Source organism: Marmota monax, unplaced genomic scaffold (assembly GCF_021218885.2).
Source record: "Marmota monax isolate L192 unplaced genomic scaffold, Marmota_monax_Labrador192_F-V1.1 WCK01_AAM20220418_F8-fsc00055, whole genome shotgun sequence".
Lineage (NCBI taxonomy): Eukaryota > Metazoa > Chordata > Mammalia > Rodentia > Sciuridae > Marmota > Marmota monax.
In genome coordinates, this window is record NW_026695205.1 from 10,432,797 (window position 1) to 10,458,267 (window position 25,471).

Below are 25,471 nucleotides of genomic sequence, written 5' to 3' on the forward strand. Positions count from 1 at the left end.
CTTAACAGCTGTGCAACTTGAGGGCTGCTGATAGCGCTATTGTTTTGTATCTCCTTCAGAGTGGTTGATAAGGATTTCACAAGATGATAAACATAAAACATCCACTAAGTCAGTACTCAATAGTTAGTAAAGGAGAATTATATGTATAAAGAAAAACCTTTTCCCTTCAGAGTCTCATGACACACCTTAAGTGATTCTGTGTAATCAGAGGGACCAAGGTCTCAGGTTGGACAGTCCTAAGTAAGAATGCTGTTTCTGCCTATGTTAAGTATAGTCTTGGCTCTGGTTCCAAAGGAAACAAAATTCTGTGTTCCTCCTCTGGGACTACTTAATACTCCACACTAGGTTAAGAACGTCAGCCAGCAGGGTTCAGTCACTGGGTAGACACCTGATACAGTATGATATTTCCTTGAGTTCTGTGGCCCCAAATCCTAGAATTCAGTCATTATCCAGCCAGGTGATTAATTTACATAATTTTTCTCCTTTTGAATTCTCATCTTCAAATGACTCCTTTTGCCAGAGTAAGCTTATTTCAAAAACTTTTTAAAGTAGCACAACTTTATTTTTTGTTAAAATCTAAATTTCTTAGGTATCTGCAATGCAAATGGCCTCAAGATCTCCAGTATAAGGTTCTTATATTTCATAATAGGAAGAAACAGATTAATACTCAAAATACCTTTATTGCAGGGGAGAGAATTACTAATTTATAACAGTCCCTAAAGCACAGTTCTTATAGAATACTGAACTTCAACGGCATGCCCACCATACCATCAGAAAACAGAATAAGCTTCAAAAGGAAAAAAGCAGGAATGCCAAGATCTTTTCCAACCACAATTATTTTTAATCTATGAAACAGAGTTTCCTTACAAATTACATAGTCTTTAGAGTAGTGACATTTATCATTGATGTGATCTATGTGTTTAATACGACTGTAGTCAGAAGGGAAGTTGGGCCTGTTATTTTTCCAGAAACTGAAAAAAGTACCATCATTAAGACAAAGAAGAGAAAGATTTATACCCGTCTTTTTGGGACATGTAAGGTGAGAGTGAGGTCTCACAGTTGGAGAATTTGTGGATATTGCTGGAGGAACTGGAAATGCTTTCTAGTAAGCGGGTAATCCCTCTTCCTCGAACACTGCTGTTTTGGCCTGAAATTTTCACCCCAGATGGGTAATCACCTAGGATATTGAAAATATAATAAAAGGAAATGTAGTGATTTTTCTCTAAAGACTACTTTAATTGCTGACTCTCATCCTACTGTAGGCCCCTAAGCCTTATTTAAATAGATAATGAAAAGAAGAAATTCTATGTAAAGGAAAAGGCAGAAAAATGTTCCCTTTTGTTTTTAGAGCAGAAAATCCTAATTGAAGTTCTTCAAGCACCACTTGAAATTTCATGTTTACTAGCTTTTAAAGTTTCTCATCTCCCAAAAGATATATCACCACATCAAAATTATACAACCATAGTGGCTACAATCTTTTTTTCTAATACCCTGAACAAAAGTCTGAGGAATAAGTTATACTCCATGAAAGTGATAAAAAAATGTACATATCAAATTGTATAAGGCACTAATGCCAAGCAAAACACCTAATTCAACAAGCTTCCTATATACTAAAGCTTATCTAGGAACATCTGATGCTTAGTAAGCTGAGACCTTAGTAAGCTTTAAGGCCCTAAAACCTCTGTAATGTACATTCTTATAAAATTTAAGATGCTTACCAGTGGCTGTGTTTGAACTTTGTTCCTGATTAGAAGAGTTGAAATGAGAGAATCCTGGACTCTCAACCCTTAGCTTCTGTAAAGTAACAGGAAAATACCAGGGGTGGGGGGAAATGTTTATTTCTTATCAAATATTGGATGGTCTACTTCAAATGACTCTTTACAAATGCAAACTAAGACTCAAATAGTTTTCCTGTGTCGATCAGCTTTTGCTGCAAAGGGAAGGAGAGATATAGGGTACTCTGGAGGGACATTAGGAATTACAGGGTCCTTTTTTTTTTTTTTTTTGGTACTGGTGATTGAACTTAGGGGTACTTAACCACTGAGCCACATCCCCAGCCTTTTTTTTTTTTTGGTATTTTAATTTAGAGACAGGGTCTCCTTGAGTTTCTAAGTGCTCCACTAAGTTGCTAAGGCTGGCTTTGTAGTCAAGATCCTCCTGTCTCAGCCTCCAGAGTCACTGGATTGCAGGCATGCACCACTGTGCCCAGTAGTTCTTTTTTTTTTTTTTTTTTTTTTAAAGATGAGGTTGTTGGCCAATAAGATTCAGAACACAGGGAAACCCTCACGATACAAGAAATAAGAATAAGTTACTGTGTTATGTCCTTGATTAGTAAGAGAATGAGATCTAATATATAAACAGATTGGTTTTAGATAGAAAACAGACAATCCACTCATTAATACAGGAATGAAAGCAGAGGACGTGGTGGGTGCAGCTAGCAGGGGTGGTAGGAATAGGTGGAAAATTTCTCCTGATTGCTTCTATTTTCTTAGAGTTGAAGAGGAGTCATCAGGGTCAGCTAGAGAAGAGGTGATGGAAGATACAAGAATGTCAAGGAGAGTGAGAGAGCAACCAAACTAGAGGCATGGATAATAGCCAGGCAATATCAATGGCCCTCTTGAGGTTGGTGGTAATGAAAATGAAGAAAGACCAGTCAGCATACTGGTTTATTTCCAGTCTCACATAGCTCCACAGGGCAGGAAGAGTTAATCAGGGTTGTTTCTGTCAACCAAGTATGACTAAGAAAAGAGGCCTAATGGAGCTGACAATGAATGCAAGGAATAAGTGACAGACCAGGGAACCTAAGGTGGGACAGAAGGAGGTAATGAGGCTGCATCTTCATATGTGTGAAAGGTGCCCTGGGGTTGTGCAATGCATGGTCCAAAGGCGTGTACAACAGTGCAGGCATAAGTAATTGTATAAGTAACTACATATGTCAAATAATCATTGGCACTAGAGTACCAGAGGAAGATAGTCACAGAGGATCATGTCTGAAATTGAGATTATGAAGAAAATACCTTTGGGGTCTAGGGTCTGATCCCAGGAATGGAAACTTCCATGGTGGAAGACACTGGAGGAAGGGAAGTTCAGAAATTCAGAGGTCAGGTAGCTGAAAAGATTACCTATGGGGAAACTCAAAGAAGTTTGACAGGAAAACTGTTTTCCCAAGCCAGTGTTGCTCTAAGAATGAGGACCAACTTAAGTGTATACTGAATCCAAAAAGGGTTGTCAGGTACTCTTGCCTAGACAGCATGAGAGTCAAAGCCTATAGGTTTTAGGGAGAAGAAATGAAGAAGTCTGGAAGCTGAAATCAAGGTCAACTACTTCAAATGCAAGCCCATGATGAAGGAAGGGGAGGATGATGTCATCATTTGAGAAGACTAACAGAAGCAGCGTCCCGAGAGGAAAGTCAGTTTATTTAGAAACAAAAGGGTAAACAGACTTTCCTCAAAGAAGTCAAAAGATCTAGGTTTTTCTGGTAGCCTAGGGTCCTTACCTGGTAACGCCCTGCATCCAACACAACCATTTTGGGTGTCACACTATTGCTGGCCTCATAATCTTGTAGTGGTACATGAGCTCCTGTAAGCTGGATTCCAAAGAGAGTGGCCAGGGAATTGCTGATGCAGTACCTTTAAAATGAAGTAAGACAAAAAACCCACTATATTACTCTCATCCAATTCACTACGAAAGCATTCATATTTTAAAATTCTCAAAAAGCAAGCATCTGAGAGACACTGTTCTTATTGCGGGGGGAAAAGAAAATTTAGAGATTTAGAAATAAGTTGGAAATAGGCAGTAAAATTCATATCATAAAAGATTATTACTGGGTAAGCAATCTTCTGATTGCCAGGTTCTATTTTAGGTGTGTTATGAAGGAATGGGAATGAGGTTAAAGATGACCAGGATTCTCTAATGTTTAGGGCAATGAGAGGGCAGAAGCAGATATAAAACTAAAACCAGGAACAGTTAATCCTCAGAACTCACGACTGCCTGCTAAGTGAAGAGACTAGCAGAACCCCCAGACATCCGGGACTCACTATAAGGTGCTTTCACTACGAGAAGAGAGGAAAGGTCTATCTTTTGGAGCACCTCCACAAGGAAGTGCTGTCCCCTTCAGCACTCAGGACTCCGAGGAGGAAAGGTTTCAGTGCAGGCTTCTGAAGATTTACTAAAATGTGTCGGTGAGTAGTGACATGGGCGGTTGGACAGAAGTAACATGAACAACCACCTTTTCTTTTTAACAAAAATATAGTAAGGTGGGTGAACAGACCCACCCGCCTGCCCAAGAGTAAGCAAAATGGACACCAAGGAACTCAGCACAAAAAGCAGCATTATGAAGAAACTCCTTCCCCAACTTACGCCATCCTCTTGCAAACAGCTAAAGCACAGAAGAGAATGTCATTTTCTTCATGCCACTTGCACCTGTACAAAAAAATGGACCTTAATATCCTCACTGAAGCAGCACTGCTGAAGGGTCTTCACATGCCAGACTTCTAGCTTGCCTAGCTGAAATAATTTAAGAAAAACTCACACTATTACTCAAAGATTAAGGTTTCTAAATTTAATACACAATAGATTTTTTTTAAAAAACCCAGATTTTATCTCATTTGATGCAGAGTCGTGATACTATACAAATTACACATAACCCTAAACAGAAATAAAAAGGGTGTTCCAGAGGCACAGCGGTGACTAAAGATAACACGTATCCATTTAACATTTATTGAGCGCACACTATTTGCCAGTCATTGTTCTAGGCACTAGGGATACAGTGTTGAAAGAAGTAGATAACACAAAATTTACTTTTTAGTGGGGAGACTAACCAAAATATGCAAGCATGATACATAGTAAATTAGATATTAAGTTATAATGATACAGCCTAAGGAGGAAAAAGTAAGAAGGGATGATATAAACATTAGGAAGGGGCTCACTGAGGTGGCGATGTTTGAGTGGAGACCTCAGGAGGTAATGCTGGAGAGGAAGTGAATAAATAAGTTGTGTGATTCAACACAATGTTACTTGATGAGTACCACTACAAAACCTGCGGGTCTTTTCATTGAGTACACAGTCTTTTGAGATTCAGAACAGCATTATTTGCATAATGCAAAACTGGAGTAAACTTAGCAAGAATATTCATCTCAAATTGCAAACATGCTCTGCAGTAAATATAAAGTGTCAGTGATATGCATTCACACTGATGAGTTATTTAACAGAATGAAAGTCTTATCTAAAATAAGGTTAAAACTGCCCCACTATTTCCAAAGAAACGTGATCCAGGATATGTTCTTCATAAACCTCCAAATCCTAAACTTAAGTAAAAAACTAAACCTAAGTTTGTATGCAACCATACAGAATTAAGTAACTTTTAATTTCTAACTGGTTTTGATCCTTGTCTAGAACTTGAGGCCCAAGAGTATCTACCTCATAAACACATTTTTAGGCAATGAGAGGGCAGAACTGAAATGAAGGATTAGAACTGGAGATCAGAACTGAAATGAAATTGAAAAACTCACAACATATTCAAGGATTAAAACCAACCAACCAAACTTACAAAATACTGACCCCAGGGGAAAACATCTTCAATCTGCTATTGTACTGCTACTAAAAATAGCATTGTTGCGGCTGGAGTTATGGCTCAGTGGTAGACCGCTCACCTAGCATGGGCGAGGCCCTGGGTTCAATCCTCAGCACCACATAAAAAATAAATTAATTAATTAAAAAGATATCCAACTACAACTGAAAAAATAAGTATTTAAAAACAGCATTGTTGTGATCTGTGATTTCCTACTTCCAAATCATACCCATTCCCTAAAAATGAGTGTTCTTCTAATAAAGTTCACTCTATAAATCTGTTGAAAATCAGATTGGCTATGTACTTTGTTAAGCTATTAATACTTGCTGGGCAGCCTCCAATCTAGCTCCTATTGTAACCTGTCTCAGATGTTTCCTTTATGAATGTCCACTCCAAAATTCTAACATCAGGCCACAGTGTCTCACATCTTCTGAGTAGGCTCACAGCTTCCTCCTAAATCCCCCATACTGTTTCCCTCCACCAGAGCCGTTGACAGTCCTGGTGTTCTCTTGCCCTCCTGTTTCAGGGTTATGATTCCTTACACTTTTCAAGGCCAATCCTGCCTTCAGAACCATCCAGCTATAGCTATGTAATGCTCTAGTCAAAAGGACACACTGGTTTTTCTTCAACCATCTCTGTGCTTCTTCACTCTGAAGTCACTGTTCAGGTAATTTCTGAACCTTATGGAAAAATCTTCCTTTTAACTGAAATCTCTGCTCATAAAAATTTTACCCATCTTTCCAGAGGAACCAAATCAAACATTAATTCCATATAGCATTTCAGAGTTTTTAAACTCATATAAAGTGATTTCTCTCTCATTTCTATCATCACCAGAAAATGGGGCATCAGCATGGTGTCTTCACAGCCTACTGCTCCTATGAGGCAAAAGGCAGAGGGCAGGGATGGTCATGTCACTTCTTCACACTTCCCTCAGAATTTAGTTTAATGCATTATGTACACAAGAACTACTCAAATTTTTGTTAAATATAAAAACTGGAAAACAATGTCAAAACATAAACTACTTCTCTGAATACTACTATTGCTGGGGCTTCTAGTTTAAGGTTGTGAATTAAATACATGTACAAAATTATTTCCTATTGTTTCTGAGACCCTCTGAAAATGACAATGAATACAAATGGCAAGCTGGGTGCAGTGGCATATGCCTGTACTTCCAGCTACTTGGGAGGTTGAGGCAGGAGGATCACAAGTTCAAGGGCAGCTTAGACAACTCATGGAGACCATGTCTAAAAATAAAAAGAACTGGGAATGTTTATAAGTGGTAGAGCATCCCCGGGTTTAATCCCCAATACCTACCAATCTAAATAAGGTAAAAAATAAATAAGACAAATAGATACATAAACAATATATAAATATAAAAAAGGGCGGGGAATGTAGCTCAGTGGTAGAGCACTCCTGGGTTCAATTACCAGTCCAAAAAAAGATAACATGTATTCATTTAACAAAAAAGGGGAAAAAGTCTCCATGGAAGAGATGAAGAGATTTAACAAATTCATGAAAAATGAAGAACAGTAACTGATATCCTTCAGTGCTAACAGAGAAAGCAACAGGAGAAGATCTATCTATTAGAGGCACTGGACTCTCAAGAGGACATGTCCCTCTCCACAGAACAGAGGTAAGAACTGAGGCTGAACTTCTGTACGAAGAATAGAGGACCTCTCCAACTCCAGGCAAAGGGGTGAACAAACTAAACTTGGAGAACCAGGCAGCAAAAGTGGTTGCTGAAACCCTAAAGCAAAGTCTCTATATTCTGGCAACTAGGATTCTACCTCTAATTTATTATCAAGCTTGCTTGTCTAATTTCCTTACAACCAAGCCTAGTCAGTTGATATCCCTACTGAACACAATGGATACTTACTTGGCTTTGAAGCCTCATTTCTAATAATGAACATAACCAGGAACAATCACACTTGAAGGAAAGCCTGCAACATGAAAACATCCAGAACAGACCGCAACTTACAACTCCCCCAAATGAACTAATCCAGGGAACGAAAACAAATAGAGGGCTCAAAGAGTAACTCAAGGAAATCTGCAGTTACTGCATTCAGGATCCCCTCAATTAACACTGATGATGGCTATGAGAACTTTCCTAACATCACACAACTGTACACTGAGAGATACTACAGTCTCAAAAACTCAGCCTCTGCCCCCTTTAACATGTCAGAACTGGTTAGAGCTGTGCTGAATCATCTCCTCTTTCTGCCTTCTGTCTAGGTGATCTCATCTGCATGCTGCAGGGTCCATCTGATCCTCACCAGTGTCTCCGAATGTATTAAATGTGCTCCTCTCTATGTCATCTGCCATTTTTTCTTTCAGTTCTCTCTCCCTGTGCCCAGGCCACCAGGAAGGCCTACTTTTAAACAATGTGAAATCAGCCTATTCCCCTCCATCTCTGATGTCACCTATCTAAGCCAAGTCACTGCCTGCCTGGTTATCTAACCATCACAGGCTCCATATTTCATTGTGTCCTTCCAATACAATCATGAAACACCCTGACATCTTGTAGAAACCTAACCTACCACCCTTCACTATTTGACAAAATTCCTTCCTATGGCTAACAAGGCCTTGAGCCCCTCCTCATTTCATCTTTCTCCTGCTTCAGTTCTCAGCTTTTTTGGACCATTTTATAAAGCAGTCCAAACATCTGTTAAGAGTATCCTGTTGATTTTTTTTAGCACTTACCATAAGCTAAAATTACCATTTCAAAACCACTAACCCATGTCCTTTTCCCATTTAACTGGTAGCTTCACAAAGGCAGGGATCACATTAATTTCCTTTTTTGGGTGCCAGGGATTGAACTTGGGGGCACTCAACCACCGAGTCACATCTCTAGCCTTATTTTGTATTTTATTTAGAGACAGGGTCTCATTGAGTTGCTTAGTGCCTTGCTTTTGCTGAGGCTGGCTCTGAACTCATGATCCTCCTGTCTCAGACTCTCAAGCTGTGGGATTGCAAGTGTGCACCAATGCACCAGGCTCATATTACTTTTTGCACCGTAAGCACAGTGAGTAGCATAACTGCCTGGCACCAAGGATATGCTCAATAAATATTAGTTGGTTAAGTAAAGGATACACCTGTTTTCATCAGTAGGTTAGACAGTGAATTAATCCAACAGGAATTCTTACAGGAAGCATAAAGATAATAACATAAAGATAATAATAAATACTTGCTTTGTCTAGCTGCATTCATTTCACCAATATAAACTTGCCCCTTAGTCCTAGAGTTGAGACATTTTTCAAAATTTTATTACCAACTACAGTCTTCTTAACATATGTCTCAGAGCAGTGTTTGAAATGAGTCCTCTTCATTTATATTAGCAGGTTTGAATCAGTTACTAGAGTTCACTGCAACCCAAACTCCCTTGTAAAATATCATACATTAGAATCTTACTATGTTATAGAGCTCAGTGACAGGCCCCTCCTATGCAAAGCATTTCCTTACTAATGTGCCTAAAGTATCATAGGAAACAGTTTCCTCTTACTATTCCAGTGAGCCTTTCATCAATCCACTAATACCAAAGTTCAGCGAACTTTTTATGTACAGGCACCAAAAAACATAGCAACTAGCCAAAACTACAAAAGATATAATGAGACACAGAAACACAGTAATTACATGAGACTGAAAAAATGCCACTCTCAGTACAAGATAGAGCAATAGGATAAGTCAAAGTAAAACAATAAGAAAATCCAAACAACATAACTGCTATAGTTTGGATTTGGAACATGCCCACAAAGGTCTCTGTACTAATGAAGTCCTGATGTGCAGTGTGGTGCTCAAGAGGTAGAGTCAAGAGGGAGGTCACCAAGTTCCTGGGGGTGTGGCCTCCAAGGACTGTGAGCCAAGTTTCTTCCCCTCTCACTTCCCCACTACTCCCACCACCATTCACTCTCAACACAGGTTCAAAAGCCCTCATGGATTGGAGCCCCCCAAACTGTGAGCCAAAATAAAGCTTTACTCTTTATAAGTTGATCATTTCAGGTATTTCACGGTAACAGAAAGCTGACTAACACAATAATCAATGCAGACCTTATGAACACACAGCAATGCTGTGACCTGAAAAATAACACATATTCTCACATGCCCATACAACAAGCCACAAAAATTGATTATATACTAAGCAAAAAAAACTCCCCAAACCTAAGGCCAAGTGACTCCATAAAATTACTAATGTTACAGAAAACACTCTTTGATCATAATGCAAAAGCAACATAATTTACTAACAGAAACAAAACTCAGAAAGGCTTATCTGGACATTTAAAAGCTTTGTCATGAAAATTAAAGAACTTGTTAAAAATGACCCATGAAAATACTGCATTTCAGAATCAATGGGATCCACTGAAAACAATGATGAAATACAATAAAAACCAAACAAGAGGAGTGAATTAAATTTTGACCCCCAAAGTAGAAAAAGAACTACAGAGTACAGAGAACAAAAGCTGAAAATGAGAAAAAAAAAAAAAAAAAAACAACAGATCTAGACCACACACACTGGCTTAAGTAAAAACAAGATGGCACAGATACACAAGAAATAAGATAACCAATGAAACAAGAGAAATTTAAAATTTTTTAAAGAATACCTTCTTTGCAAACCTGTAAACAAATACACCTAGAATTCTACATAAAATGCACAATTTCCTACAAAATTACAATTTATCAAAATTTATTCCTTTAGAATTAGAAAGCCTAAACAAACTCATTTTCATAGCAAAAACAATTATCAAGAAACTGCTCCCCTCAAAAAAAAATTTGTCAATTCCAGATATACACAATCTGTGTGGGAAAAATTTCAAATGTATCTGAAAGACACAAAAGTAGATTTGACCAATGGCAAGACATCCCTGTCCTTGGATACAACTCAGCACTATAAAGAGTCCAGTTTTAAGTTATGGAGATGGCCTGAAGTGACACATCTGCATATATCTTGTTTGAAAAATGGTCATACTTCACAATTTCAAACAATAACTAAATCAACAAAAACACAGAATATAAACAAGCAAATGAACTTATTTCAAACACATAATTTAACTACACTGAAGTGGAAAACAAAATAACTCAAATAACTTCTGAACATTACTTTGACTCCATGCCATCTGACAATTATAAACAAATCATAATTGCCATTTCTTTTGTTTTATAACAGTGCCCCATTTAACTCTGAACCTACTTTCAATGCATTCTAGGATCGAACAAGGAAGTAAAGATATGAGATCCAGGTTTCTCACTTTCAAGAGAAAGGAAGTACAAAAATAAGAAAATGCGACACAACTCTATCGTACTGCATTGGAACTTAGGTTCAGTACAAACTCATAGCAAGATACAGAGAAAAAAGAGAAGAGATGCATGTACATGGAGAGTGTGTGTGAACACACACACACACACACACACTTCCTGACTGTCTGCACTAAGACCTAGAATCAATGACATTCTAGTAAGGAATCAACAGTACACCTAGCACCCAGATCCTAACCCTCAATGCCATCATTAGTGAATAAGGAACCACAGATGGTTGGAATCAGCTAATTCAGGGTGGAGCAGATTACAAAGTGAGTCTGGAAAATAAGGTGCCAGAAATCAAAAACACCTGAAGAATGAAGAGTCAATGTCAGGACACAGAAACCACTGTTTGAAGCTGGGTGCAATGGCACATGCCTGTGATCCCGGTGGCTTGGGAAGCTGAGGCAGGAGGACTCCAAGTTCAAAGCAAGCCTCAGCAATTTAGTGAGACTCTATCTCCAAAAGGAAAAAGGTGAGGAGGGGTTGGGGATGTGGCTCACTCTAAGTGCGATAAACAAAAACAAAAACAAAAAACAAAACCACTGCTTTAAAGGACTTCCCACTGGCCATATATGGAACAATTTGAGCATAAAAATAAATTACTGTAATAACAGATTAGATTCCACTGAATAAAACAGGAATCCATGAGTCCATGCTAACGTCAATATATTAAAAAAAAGAGTGAAAAAGAAAAGCTCTTTCTTACAGAATTTCAACTAAAAAATGCAAAAGAAATAATCAAACTAGAAAAACCACTATTTCACATAGTAGTAAATGATTTAGACTAAATCATCAATGGATATGAAAATTCGAGCAGCAAAATAGTGATCTAATCTCACAGCATTTCCTGGCAAAATATTTATTAATAAGGTACAAAATAGTAACTTTTCAAGAAAGAACTCTGACACTATTTTAAAGAAATAAAGTTATCATGATCATCAGGAATGAGACAAACTGGCATCATACTGCCACATAATGGCACACTGAGAAGACACAGCACCATTTTTGTAGTATTCCTGCCTGAAATGCATAACCTTAAACTAACAATGAAGAAAAACAGACCAACTCAAACTGGGAGACATTCTATAAAACAACTGGATTGTACTCTCAAAAAATGTCAAGATCATGAAAGTTAAAGAAAAAACTAAGGAACTGTTACAGATTAAAGAAGCTTTGAAAGAGACAACGTACTATTTGTGTTCTTGGATTGTACTCTGGCTTGATTTTTGTTTTTTTTTGCTCCAGACACTATGGAAACCTAACACTCTCTAAACCGTTGAGACCATGAATATGGTCTTCAGATTAGGCAGTGTCATTGGCAATACCCTGATTTTGTAACTGTACTATGGTAATGTAAGAGAAATGTTCTTATTCTTAGGAAACACATGGAAGTATTTAGGTGAAAAGAATCATGATGACAGCAACTTACTCTCAAGTGGTTTATGAAAAGTGTGTAGAGACAAAACTGTAATGAGAATGTACTAAAATGTTAACTAGGAAATCAGAGAATGGTGTGTGTTACTATTCTTGCAACTTTCTCAGTGAATCTGAGATTATTTCAAAATAAAAAAATGCTTCAGACAATGTATTCATTTTACATGTTCCTTTATCAGTAAGCACAAAAATGTTTCATGCAGTAAAAAAGAAATCTAATAAATTTAAAAACATTCTTTTCATTGTACAGAAACTCTAAGTGATAAGAGAGAACAGTCAGTTTATTTGGCAGTTCCATTTGTTTTTAGTGGTACACAAAGTAACAATGTATCTTATAATCAATGGAGTCTTATGTTCAAAAAAATACAATACAAAGTCTCATAGAAAAAATTGCTCAAAAAGGCAAAAACAACTAGCCCTACCATATGTTCTCAGAAAAAAAATACCAATTCTAAGAAAATATAATTCAGTAAAAAAGCCAAAGTAACTTTCTTATCAAAATCACTATTAATACCTTGTGTTGCTAGAATAATCCCACATGGCCACATCTAGGAGGCTTCGAACCCAGGTCTTTGAGGGCTCCTTGAGAAATTTTTGCTGGTAGATCCCTACTACAAGATCCTCTACAGTGAGAAGTTCTAGATCTTGCCTGAATTCTTCAATATGTAAAGAAAAAAACACAATTAGTGAAGGTGTGTATCAAAATGGAAACAGGTACTGTAACACACTTCTGCAGTGACCCATAGTTTTACTTACCTAATGCTCGTGCCATTCGTTTCAAACACCAATTGACTCTGGCTCTATCATCAGACTGGACAAGGGGAAAAAAATTATTTATATTGTATGCCTACCTTAAGTTGCTTTTAATTAATTAATCCTCTCAAATGGGTGGGGGGAGATATAGGGAATAAAGACTGAAAAATTTGATAACTAAATGAGAACTATTAAAAAAAAAGTGACATACATTAGAAAAAAACTATTGTTATTACTCACCAGTTACATTTACATAGCAATGCTAACAAAGTGAGACTTAGGATACGCAAACACATAAAACTATTAAGAAGGAAAATATTATATAATCTGCTCATGATTAATAAGTACAAAAGTTAAAACCCAATTTCTCTGACTCCTAGCCTAGAAGAATTCAGATAAAATAAATAATATAGTTTTCTCTCAGTATTACAAAAAAGGGGGGGATGCTACATTAGACTTTCTGTGAAAGATAATCTTGTGTGGAATAATAGATGTTCAGAATACAGCATCCATTCTTCAGGTTAAAAAGACACAGCAGATATTTCAAAAGGAAGAGCTCAGAAAATATGTTATCTATCCAAATGAAAATATATTCAGCTTTATAGTCTTCAAAATCTCTCCCAAATCAGTGAAATTTAAAAGAAAAGGAATTATATATTAATCACTCTGAAACTACTCAGAATTAATTTCACACACACAGTTAATACACAGACAAGAATTCTTTTTCTAGGTGCTTTCTGTGGATGTTCTGGTATCTAAATGGATACCTTAAGAACTATTAACTGGAAATTACCTTGCAGTAGATAGGTGGCCAGTTCCCTGGGTTTGGATGAATAAATCTATACAGGTTTTGTAATACAGTTGCTTGGTCATGCCCCAATTCAAAGTTTGAAATAGGAATCTTGTGACTAGAATCACCTGAAGGAAATAAAAAGGAGGTAGAAGTTCAAACTTTGAACAATATAAATATTATGGTGTAGTCTAGAAGTAGGAGTAAGAGAAGAGAATAGTGGGTAGTTCATATTTAAGCACTTGTACCATGTGCTGGTATGCTTAGGTACTTAACATTTTAATTCACAGTCTTAGTCACTTTAGGAGATTGATGATATATACAAAAGTAAAGGCCACTGAGAATCCCAGAAATGGGTAGAGAAAGATAACAGTTGGTAAATGTGGGGTCAGGACCCAAAACACAGGCTTAAGTGAGCAAGCCTGCAGTGTTTTCACTATTCCCATGCTGCCTCTTGGGAATATTTTATTAGTAGGGCTGGGGAACACTGTAGTAATGACTACTTTTTAAGAGGTTGTATGATGAAGACTTTCATTTCCAGAATAGACCAAATAATTTGAACCAACTAGCCAGGAAAAAAAATAAAATCCCTTGGGAATATTAAGAGCATATGACAAGAGTAAAGAATTACTAAGTCAAGGTACACAAGAATACAGAAATCCAGAGAAGCAAGGCTAATTTTGGAAAAGTTTTCCCTTGGGTTATTTTACCAGTTCCAAAAGAGAAAGCAAATGGCTGAGCAGTGTGCTTTTGCAGTTTTGGGGTTTCAACTTCTAGAAGCACAGTTTCTAGAAGCCCAGCTAAGATAACAATATTACAGGTCCCAAATTACTCTGGAGGAAGATTACAATATTACAGGTCCCAAATTACTTACTTTTTCAAATACTTTATAATCAAGTACAAAAAGACAAGAATGAGAATCAAAATAAAGTTGATAAAGATCCACAGGTACTCCAGATAAATAATTATGCTTATGTTTGACAAGTTCAAATTATGAATTTCAATGTAAAATTAAGAACTATAAGAAGAGAATGCAGGGGGCTGGGATTATGGCTCAGTGGAAGAGTGCTTGCCTTGCACACATGAGGCACTGAGTTTGATCCTCAGCACAACACAAAGTAAATAAATAAGCAAAATAAAGGTATTGTGTCCATGTTCAACTAAAACAATTAAAAAAAAGAGAATTCAAGATGAATTCAGCCTAAGAAGATAAACAAGACTGATCATCCCCTAGCAAAACCAACCAAAAGAAAGAAGATCCAAATTAATAAAATTAGAGATAAAAAAGGAGAAATCACAAAGACATCACAGAAATCTTGAGGAACATTAGAAACTATTCTCCAATAAACTGGGTAGCCTAGAAGAATTGGATATATATAGATATATACAACCTGCCAAAACTGAATCAAGAAGACAGAAAACTCAAAAGACCAATAACTAGCAATGAGAGAGAAGTAGTAGTAAAAGACTTCCAAAAAGAAAGGTCCAAGACCAGATGGATTCTTAGCTGAATTCTACAAAATTTTTAAAGAAAAATGAATGCCAATGAACCTCAAATAATTCCATGAGGCAGAAAGGGATAGAACACTTAAATTCATTCCATCAAGCTAGTTTCACACTCATACTAAAACCAGATAAGGACACATCAAGTAAAGAAAACTACATATAAATATCACTGATAACTTAGATGCAAAAATCCTTAATAAAATATTAGCAAATAATTTTCAACGACAAAGTGAGAAGAATGTACATCATAACCAAGCTGGTTTTATCCCAGAGATGCAACTATGACTTAACATAAACAAATCAATAAATTAAATTCATCACGTAAAAAGAAATACTTAGTCATCTTGATAGGTGCATAGAAAGCCTTCAGTACCCATTCGCAATTAAAACAAACAAACAAAAAAACACTGAAGAAACTAGGGATAAAAAGAACCTTCCTCAATACCATAAAAGCTATCTACAAAAAAAAAAAAAAGCCAACATTATAGCAAATGGGGGAAAACTAAAAACATTTCTTGAAAATCAGGGACCAAAGATGTCCATTCTCACCACTCCTATTTAATACAGGAGTATAAATTCTAATCAGAACAATTAAATGACAGAAGGAAATAAAAGGGATACAAATAGGAAAGGAAGAAGCCAAATTATTACTGTTTGCAGATGCTCTAATCCTATATTTAGAGGATCCAAAAAGCTCAACCAAAAGACTGCTAGAGTTAATAAACAAATTCACCAAAGAGCAGATTACAAAATCAACACACAAAAATGAGTAGCTTTCCTACATAACAATATTGAATCTGCTGAAAGAAATCAGAAATAAAATCCCATTCGTAATAGCCTTAAAAAAAAAAACTAGGAATAAATCTATTCAAGAACATGAAAGACCTCTATAACAAAAACTATAGAACACTGAAGAAAGAAACTGAAGACATCCTAAGATAGAAGACTTCTCCTGTTCACAGATAGGCAGAATTAATACTGTCAAAAAGGCCATACTACCAAAAGCAATATACAGAGTCAGTGCAATCCCCTCAAGATACCAATGACATTCTCGACAGAACTCAACAGTCCTAAAATTCATTCTGAAGAATAAAAGACCCAGCTGGGCACAGTGGCAAACACCCTTACTCCCAATGGCTTGGGAGGCTGAGACAGGAGGGCATCGCAAGTTTAAGAACAGCGCAGCAACTTAGTGAGACGCTCTCAAAATAAAAAATAAAAAGGGCTGGGGAGTAATGAGGCTCAGTGGTAAAGACTCTCTGGGTTCAATCGTCCATTCAAAAAAAAAAGGCATCAAAAGACCCAGAATAGCCAAAGCAATTCTAAGCCAAAAAAGCAATGCTGGAGGCATCCTAATTCTTGACTTCAAATTATACTACAGAGCTACAGTAACAAGAGAAGAGTTAACCAGGCTGGGTGCGGTGGCACATGCCTGTAATCCCAGCAGCTCAGGAGGCTGAGACAGGAGAATCACAAGTTCAAAGCCAGCCTCAGCAAAAATAAGGCACTAAGCAACTCAGTGAGAACCTGTCTCTAAACAAAACATAAAATAGGGCTAGGGATGCAACTCAGTGGTCAAGTGCCCCTTAGTTCAATCCCCAGTACCCCCTCAAAAAAAAAAAAAAAAGAATTAATGGGACAGCACAAAATTAAAAAGCTTCTGCACAGCAAAGGAAACAGTTAAGAATATGAAGAGAATCTACAGAATGGGAGAAAAATCTTTGCTAGCTATTTTTCTGGCAGGATTAATATCCAGAATAAAGAACTCAAAAAACTTAGAAATAACCCAATTAATAAATGGGCAAATAACTAAACAAACACTTCTCAAAATAAGAAATACAAATTGCCAACATGAAAAAATGTTCATTGTCATTAGCAATTAGGGAAGTGCAAATCAAAACTACCCTGAGATTTCACCTTACTCCCGTCAGAGTACATAGCCATCAAGAATACAAATAATGGTAAGTGCTAGAGATGATGTGGAGTAAAAGGAACATTTTTACACAGTTGGTATAAATTAGTGCAACTACTATGCAAGTCAGTATGGAGGTTCCTCATCTAGCAATGGAACCACCGTTATGATCCAGCTGTACCAGTGGTTCCATTCCTAGATGAGGAATATTTATCCTAAAGAGTTATCCTAAAATATTTATCCTAAAGAGTTAGTCTTCATACTATAGAGGATACATGCATACCCATCTTTATGGCAGCACAATTCTTAACAGCCATACTATGGAACCAGCATAGGTGTCCATCAGTGGAGGAGTAAATAAAGAAAATGTGGTGTATATACACAACGAAGTTTTATTCAGTCATCAAGAAAAATCAATTTATGTCACTGACAGAAAAAGGATGAAACTGAAATAAGTCAAACTCAGAAGGGTGGCATGTTTCTTTCATATGCAGAAGCAAGAGGGGAGAAAGAGATGGGAGGTTCTCATGAAAATCAAGGGGACATCAGTAAAGGGAGCAGCAAGAGGGAGGAGGGGCAAGAGAGGAGAACTACTGGGGAATGACATTGGACAAATTATATTGTTATACTGTGTGCATGTATGAATATTAACAAATCTCACCATTATGTACAACTATAATGCACCAATAAAAATGCAGCAAAAATTAGTAAGTCACCATATGAACAAAGGACACAAATCACTGGAGATGCAAAAAAAGCATTCATTAAAACACTGAGCTGACATATCCCTAGGCAAAATGGGAAGAGAAGAAAATTTCTCTTGATAAGAGTAAAACAAACAAAAAAAGGAGACTGGCTAAGAGAGAAAAAAAAAAAAAAAAAAAAGGAAACTACAGCAAATGGCATCCTCAATCCTTACTGGTGAAACATCATCAATTAGAGGTCCTAGCCAACATACTAAAACAAAACAGATACACAGATTAGAAAAAAAGTGACTTCACAGATAAGGAATTCACAAAAACTCAAAAGTTTAGTGTTAGGCATCAAAAAAAATATAAACAATTAGAAAATGTAATTTCAGATGATATCACTTATAATGTAGTAAAAAGGTAAGACACAATATAAATTTAACAGAGGTATTAAGACTACTATAATTATAAAATTGAAAGACATTACAGGCCTCAAAATTAAGAATGTGCTGCATATTCATATAAATATTATAATGATAGCATTTTTTCTCCACAATGAGCTAAAGATTTAAAGGTGATTCCAATTTAAATCCAACAGGCTTTTTTGTGAAAATGAATACCTAATTATAAAACTGAACATGGAAGAATAAAGAGTCAAAAATAGCCATAATATTCCAGGACAACAAGGTGTTGGGGACTGATCTGAAGTATCGTCAAACTATTATGTTTAAGAGTATGACAGTGGCACCAAAAACAACAGAATAAAGAGAATAGAAGACATGTGTGTCAACAGAAGTCTGATAGGATACAGGTGGTACTGCTTATTGATGAACCAACTGATTACTCAATGAACCAACTGATTACTCAATGATCCTGAAACTACTGATGAACCACATGGAGGAAAATGAAACTGAATCTCTACCTCAAACCTACACAAGTCAATTACAGATGGAAAGGACTTGGATACAAAAAACAAAACTTTATAATTTTTGGATTAAGATGAAAACTGACTATATAACCTTCAGGTACAGGAGAATTATTAAACAGGACCTAAAACTCACAACTGATAAGATTAATACATTTGGCAAACTGAAAACAAAAACTTTTCTTCCTTAACAGACCAAAAAGAATGAAACTCACAAAACATGAACTGAAAATAGGTATCTACACAATCATAAAATCAGTAAGGTTTGTTGTGTATTTTACCTGCTTAAAGAAAAATACTACAATAGAAAAATGAGTAAAAGACAACTTGCAATCAAATGCAGGTACAGAAATTTGCACACAATCTGTTTCACCTCTAAACTATATCCCCAACCATTTTTATAAATATTATTTTTGAGACAGGGTTTTATTAACTTGCCATCCTTATGCCTCAGTCTTCTGAGGAGCTGGGATTATGGGCATCACCACCATGCGTGGCTGTCCATTAATACTCTTTACCCTTTAAATGAATGTTATATTTGTGTGTGTGTGTGTGTTATGAAGCTTCATTTGAAAAGCTGATGGAGTTTTAAGGTTGAAAGCTAACATCAGTATTCAAATTCAAAGCTTTGTTTCTTTCAAAGTAAAACTTGTAAAAAGACAAGTTTTAATATTAACCAGTAAAATGAACAAAAGCAGAGATGGTCTGGCTGAAGTGAAGAAGAGCCAAGACCCCATGCTCACACAGAGCCTGCAGTACCTCTCCAGAGGAAAACAGTAGTGGCTGGGGAACTGGACTCCACATCAAAATCACTCCAATCCTGAAATTCTTTGATTCTAATGCCCAGGAAGCATTCACTTATTGTTACTTACTACTCCATGAAAGATCAGAGAGCAGAGCCAAAAGGGCTAGATGCATGATATTTAGCTACTATGTAAATGGATCTCTCTCTCTCTCTCTCTCTCTCTCACTCACACACACACACACACACACATATATTTGCTCCAGTGTACTCTGTAGATAACATGGTCTCCTCCCAGTCAGTTCAATTACCTTAGCACAGGCATTTTTAGTTATTATGTCGACATAGCTGTCACTCTGTCATTTATAATATTTAATTGGCACATTTCCCAGGGTTATTAAATTGGTGAGCTCCAAACATTTTGAGATTACCTCAATGAGAAACATTGTGCTCAGTTTCAACTGGATTAAATAATTAAGAAAATATTCCTGGGCTGGGGTTGTGGCTCAGTGGTAGAGTGCTCACCTTGCATGTGGAAGGCATTGGGTTCGATCCTCAGCACCACATAAAAATAAAATAAAGGTATCATGTCCATCTACAACTAAAAAAACATTTAAAAAAAGAAAATATTCCTAGTCTTTAAAAGACATTTTTTTCTAAAAAACAAAAACAAAAACAAAAAACCAGTACACTTGGTTAATTTGAAAATGTTGTAAAAGTAGCCTTAAAATAGATTTTTAAAAAGGATTTATCAGCATCAAGACAGCACAGGAACAGTAAACCAGTGACACTCACAGTTGATTATCTGGTACACAGTAGAGATTCCAATGTACGAACAAACCAGAAACAAAGCATAAGTAAAAATGTGAAAATTAGTTTACTGGCTAAGTTTCTATTTTTGTTTTTTTTTAAACTACCATCTTCTTTGTTCAATAACCTCAAACTATTTTTCATCAAAAACTACATAAAGAGAACTACTAAAAAATAACCTTAAACAATATATTCTACAACTTATAATACTGTTTCAAAGATAATAAAAAAAATGAATTGGTACATATTTTTCATAAGACTAGGAAAAAAATCAATACAGAGAAGTAAAAATGAGTCAAAATATTGGCATTTATAAGAAAGACACCATATTACAAGAATTACAATATACCTGCTTTTTATGGCAGACTTGAAAATGTACTTCTAATTATAAACACTTCAACAGATTACTTATCTACATTTGTTAACTAAAGAGAGAGAAATAAAAACAGGAATCTTTCAATAGTCCTCAACCAAACAATGACACTTTTCAATTAATGTAAATTAAAAAATAAACCTATTATGACTATCAATCTAATTCAACTGGAAACTGCTTAAAACATAGTTTCTAGAAAGGAGTTTAGTTTGAAAGGGTAGATATACATATAGTCATACCCTTTGGTTGCAAAATATTTAAAAACTTGCTTTTCTCATCTAAAAACTCAAACTACTTTCTTTTTTCAACTCTATTATTTTGAACCATAAACTTAGAAAATATTTTTTTGAATGGACTTCCCTTATAAATGGTCCTAAAGCTTGATAATGAGACCTTCTCAAAAGACTTTTCCAAGTACCTGGCCACTAGCAGCAGCAAACCTTGAAACAGAGGATATAGAGTATATGACAAATAAAACCACCCTCTGAAAAGACATCACACTACTGTTTATAAAAGTTTTAAAAGTTTTCAAAGATTGCAGACACCATCTACCGTTTCCATGAAGTCCATCTTCCCAGCTAAAGGTACAATCTAACCAGGCAGCACATATCAACTACTACATTCTCCCACTCCTTGATACTTACTTGCAGCCTGACAATGAAATCGAAATCCTCGTGGAATTTCTCCTGTAATACAAAATATTTTGAGAAGCAGAAATTTGGAAGTTCCCTACTTGTACTATAGTAATATTCCAAGTTACAGCATGCGTAGGAATTTTTATTATGTGAAAATACAAAAAATTAAACCTTCAGTGTTTGTTTTTTAACCAAAGGCAAAGACTACCCAAGAACTTGGCATATTGTCTAAACTACTTTCAAAAGTTACTCCTTACAGACAAAAAAAAAGCTGGGTTTGTGGCCCAATAGTAGAGCATTTGCCCAGTACGCGTGAGGCACTGGGTTCGACCCTCAGCGCCATGCAAAAATAAATGAATAAATAAAAGTATATATATAAAGCTTTTATAAAAGGAGTCCATGAATGGGGCTCTGGGTTGAGGCCCTGCAGGAAGAAGACCTCCACAGTTTGCCTTATAACACACAAGGAAAAAGAAACTGCTCAACTTGTTCTAGGCAGCAATGCTCACAAGTGTGAGCAGAATGATTAGTTTTTCAAATATATAAAAATGAAAGATCATCTTATATATAAAATTAATTTAAACCAATGACAAAACTAAAGCCAAAGTTCTTTTCTCAACCTTCCCTTCTCACCTTCAAGGAGATGACGCTCCCTTAACTTCCATCTACCCTTTTGGGAACTGAACCAAATCCTATGTCTTCAGAACTACCTGGCTATTACTGTGGGTGGAAATCATGGAAAGCAGAGATACTAATAAAATTTGAGAGTGCTAGCTATTTCCACACTCTCATCTGTTTCCTGTAAAGGCCACCCAATGACAAGCTAATGGTTTCGTAGTTTCCTCAAGGTTACAAACAGCAACTTAATAAAAAACTAGTGATCCAAATGTAAGGCCACAGAAAAGCAAGGGGCAGGTTTCACCAATGCTGACACTTACTTAAAGCTAAAAGCTACACCAACAACCCCATGTCAACACCTAAAACCTCAATTTTTCTTGTTATATTATAAGAACTTGTTTGTATTTATGCTTTTAAGAATACAAATACCATTAGTAAATGAAATAAAATTTTTTTAAAAGTATGCTCTTTGATCTAGTATCTACACTCACTGGCTACTTACCAGGACTTATGAAACTGTGGAAATCAGCCATGATACCCTCCTGGAGGGAGTACTTAATACAGCCAATTTCACAGGGGAGGAAGCGCTGTTCACAATGAGGTGGCAGCTCGCCGTGGCTAAAAATGTTCAAAAAGTAGAAAATGCCTCCAAGGAGAGCTACAAGAAAAAAAATCGTAAGACAAAAAGAACAAATGAGTGTCTTAAATCTATCCCTCCCCAAAAGCCTCTTTAGTTTGAGAGGAAGAAAGTTTTGCAACCAATGCGTGTTCCTAAATTCCTGAGTGAGCTGAAATGAGAAAAAATTCACAAAATTTTGGCTTGTATCACCATAAGTAAGCCAAAATTTTTATAATTACATTTATCAAGAATTATAGCAGTAACCACTCTTTGTTTAAAGTGACAAAATTATTCAATTTTATAAATTTATTATACAAAATTATATAATTTATATATTATATAAAAATAAATTTATAAATAATTCAATTTTATAAATCAGCTACACTCAGTCTTGACTCTCAGGACCCGTATTCAACAAATAAAAAGCAAATACAAATCAAGCAGAATGGGTAAATTCTGTAAACTACGGAAAATTTAGCTCATTCCTTTTATGCTTTTTACCAATATATGTAAGCCAAGTATAAATGAGGAAAAAATGTATGAATGTGTGAAGTGTTTTATTTAGCAGGACTGGCCATATTTAAGACAAATATTAAATATTTATTCTGTGTTAAACAAAGACCACAACTGTCAAAAACAGCCAGAAGAAAGAGCAAGGGCCCTTTATTAGCTATTTCTCTTCTGTTAGCTCAGTAATTCACCTTTACCCTTACTATTCCCCCAGAATATTATTTTTAAACTTTACTTTTAGTTGAAAAATAGTAATTGTATATCCTTTTGGGATACAATGTCATTTTGATATTATGTACATTGTAGATTAAGCTGCACTAATTAACATGCTTATATCCATCACTTCCCATATTTAGTCATGCAAACATTTAAAATCTACTCTTAGCAATTTTGAAATATACATTACACTTTTATTAACTATAGTCACCCCATGATACAACAGATCTCAAAAATTTACTCCTCCTGTCTACCTTTATAACAAGCGTATTTAGTTATATACAAATAAGTATCTACATTCAACAATATTTGGAATGATAGAAATCAAGAGACGACATTTGTTACAAAAAGCTCTCCAGTAAAATTTTAAAATTTTCTTTTATTAAAGGTTATACAAAGCTATAATAAATATCTGAACACTTATAGTCAAGTACTTTTAAATGGAGAATCAAAATACAATGTTTTTACTGACCAATACATCATTAGTGTTTTGAGTGTCTAAATTCAAACAAAATATTTGGGGAATACTTTACCTTGATCACTTTTTAGAGACAAACTTGACATATCTGGGGGTGAAACACTCTGCTTTGGTACGAGCATGCCTGGCCTCCTTAGTGGTGTGGAAACAAGTTTCTGAAGAAGAAAAGAATCATCATTCACACACTTAAAAACTGGATGGATCAAACATTTTAATTCACCAAAATAATTTCTCAATAACCTATAGATTATGTCAGAAACCTCTCAGGGCCAATAAACCCAATGAAAAATCATATATGTCACTAACACCAACATTCAAAGGCAGCGAATGCTGCAAAAGCTATAAGTATACTGAACCAGAAGGTGAATGGTAAATAACAAACTCAACTATTATCCACTATTGATCAAGCTCATGTTCCTGAGCCACCTATGCCAGGCCAGTGGCCCAAAGAACACCTTTCCCCAAAGAACTCTAATATTTAAAAACCAGATTGTGCCAACTCCAAGTCCCACAGGAGGTATATATACAACACACCTTAAGTTTTGAAGGGAAACAGAAGAAATCATAGTTAAAAAAAAAAAATAGGGGTCACAAATATAAGTACAAATTCAACTGACTAGAACTTCTACTCAAACATAAATAATAAAATCTCTCAAAAACAAGCAAAACTCTCTTGATTTCATTCAGTGTTAACAGTGTAAGAATGGAAGGAACAGAGGGAAAGGGAAGACCACCTTTACAGTTACCTTGTACTTTCCTGAAACAAATAAGCAACACAACAAATCTCTGTACTCCAGCGAGATCCGACTGCTCGGAAACTGTGCTGACAGCTCATTCAAACCTGTGAGATACCCCTCGCCAAGATATCCCAGTCCCGTATTCCAGCCTTTAAAACACAGCACCTGGCTTGGTTCTAGGGAATGCTTTAAAATAATCCTCCAAACTACCTTTAACCATCCAGAATCAAGAGCTGTCGTGGCCCAGGGCTGCGGGGGAATCCGGGGTCGTCCAGCGCAGCCCCACGCACCACGCACCGGCCGACCGAGGCCCACCGTGCGGCGCTCAGGCAGGGTCCCGGCCTCCCACCCGCCCTCGGCCTTCGTGGCGCCGCCTCGGCCGGTCGTCTCACCTGCTTCTCTGAAGGCCCGGAGTCCTTTCCCTGGGCGGCTCTCCACTCCCGAGCCATTTCTGTGTACTTCTCCTTCTCTTCCTCCCTCAGGAGCTGTGGGAGGAGGACCAGAGGAGAACACGGTGAGGACCTTGCCTGGCTGCTCCCTGCCCGTCCCAGCCTCGCCTGCCCGTCCTCTCGCAGGCCCAGGCGAGGCCCTCGGCCTCCAGCTGCCCAACTGCCCAGCCGCCGCCCTCGGCCTCACCGCCCAGTCCGCTGAGCAGTAGGGGATGGCGTCCGCCACCCGGGCCACAGGCAGGCCTCGCCTGCGCAGTTCGGGAATCTTCTCCTGCACGAAGAAGTAGTAGGCATTGCGGCTGGCCCTGCGGTTCGGCATGGCGAGCGACCAGGCGTCGACGCGGGCCTGAGACGGAAGAAGCCGCCAGCGCCCTCGCTGGGCTCCCGCCCTTAGTAACGGAGCAGCGACTGCGC

General features: G+C 36.8%; 1 protein-coding gene across 1 annotated transcript; it reads right to left on the bottom strand.

Annotated features, from left to right (window-relative positions):
* Positions 1-752: 752 nt before the first annotated feature.
* On the bottom strand, positions 753-25,430 carry Mael (maelstrom spermatogenic transposon silencer). The gene is made up of 12 exons (XM_046430195.2): positions 25,245-25,430; positions 25,001-25,093; positions 23,927-24,026; positions 22,551-22,706; positions 21,440-21,481; positions 13,842-13,966; positions 13,052-13,106; positions 12,810-12,951; positions 4,360-4,422; positions 3,497-3,629; positions 1,719-1,794; positions 753-1,177 (listed from the first exon to the last, which is right to left on the bottom strand). Exons 1-12 carry the CDS (start codon positions 25,374-25,376, stop codon positions 990-992), a joined length of 1,305 nt encoding a protein of 434 aa, XP_046286151.1. The 5' UTR covers positions 25,377-25,430; the 3' UTR covers positions 753-989.
* Positions 25,431-25,471: the final 41 nt, after the last annotated feature.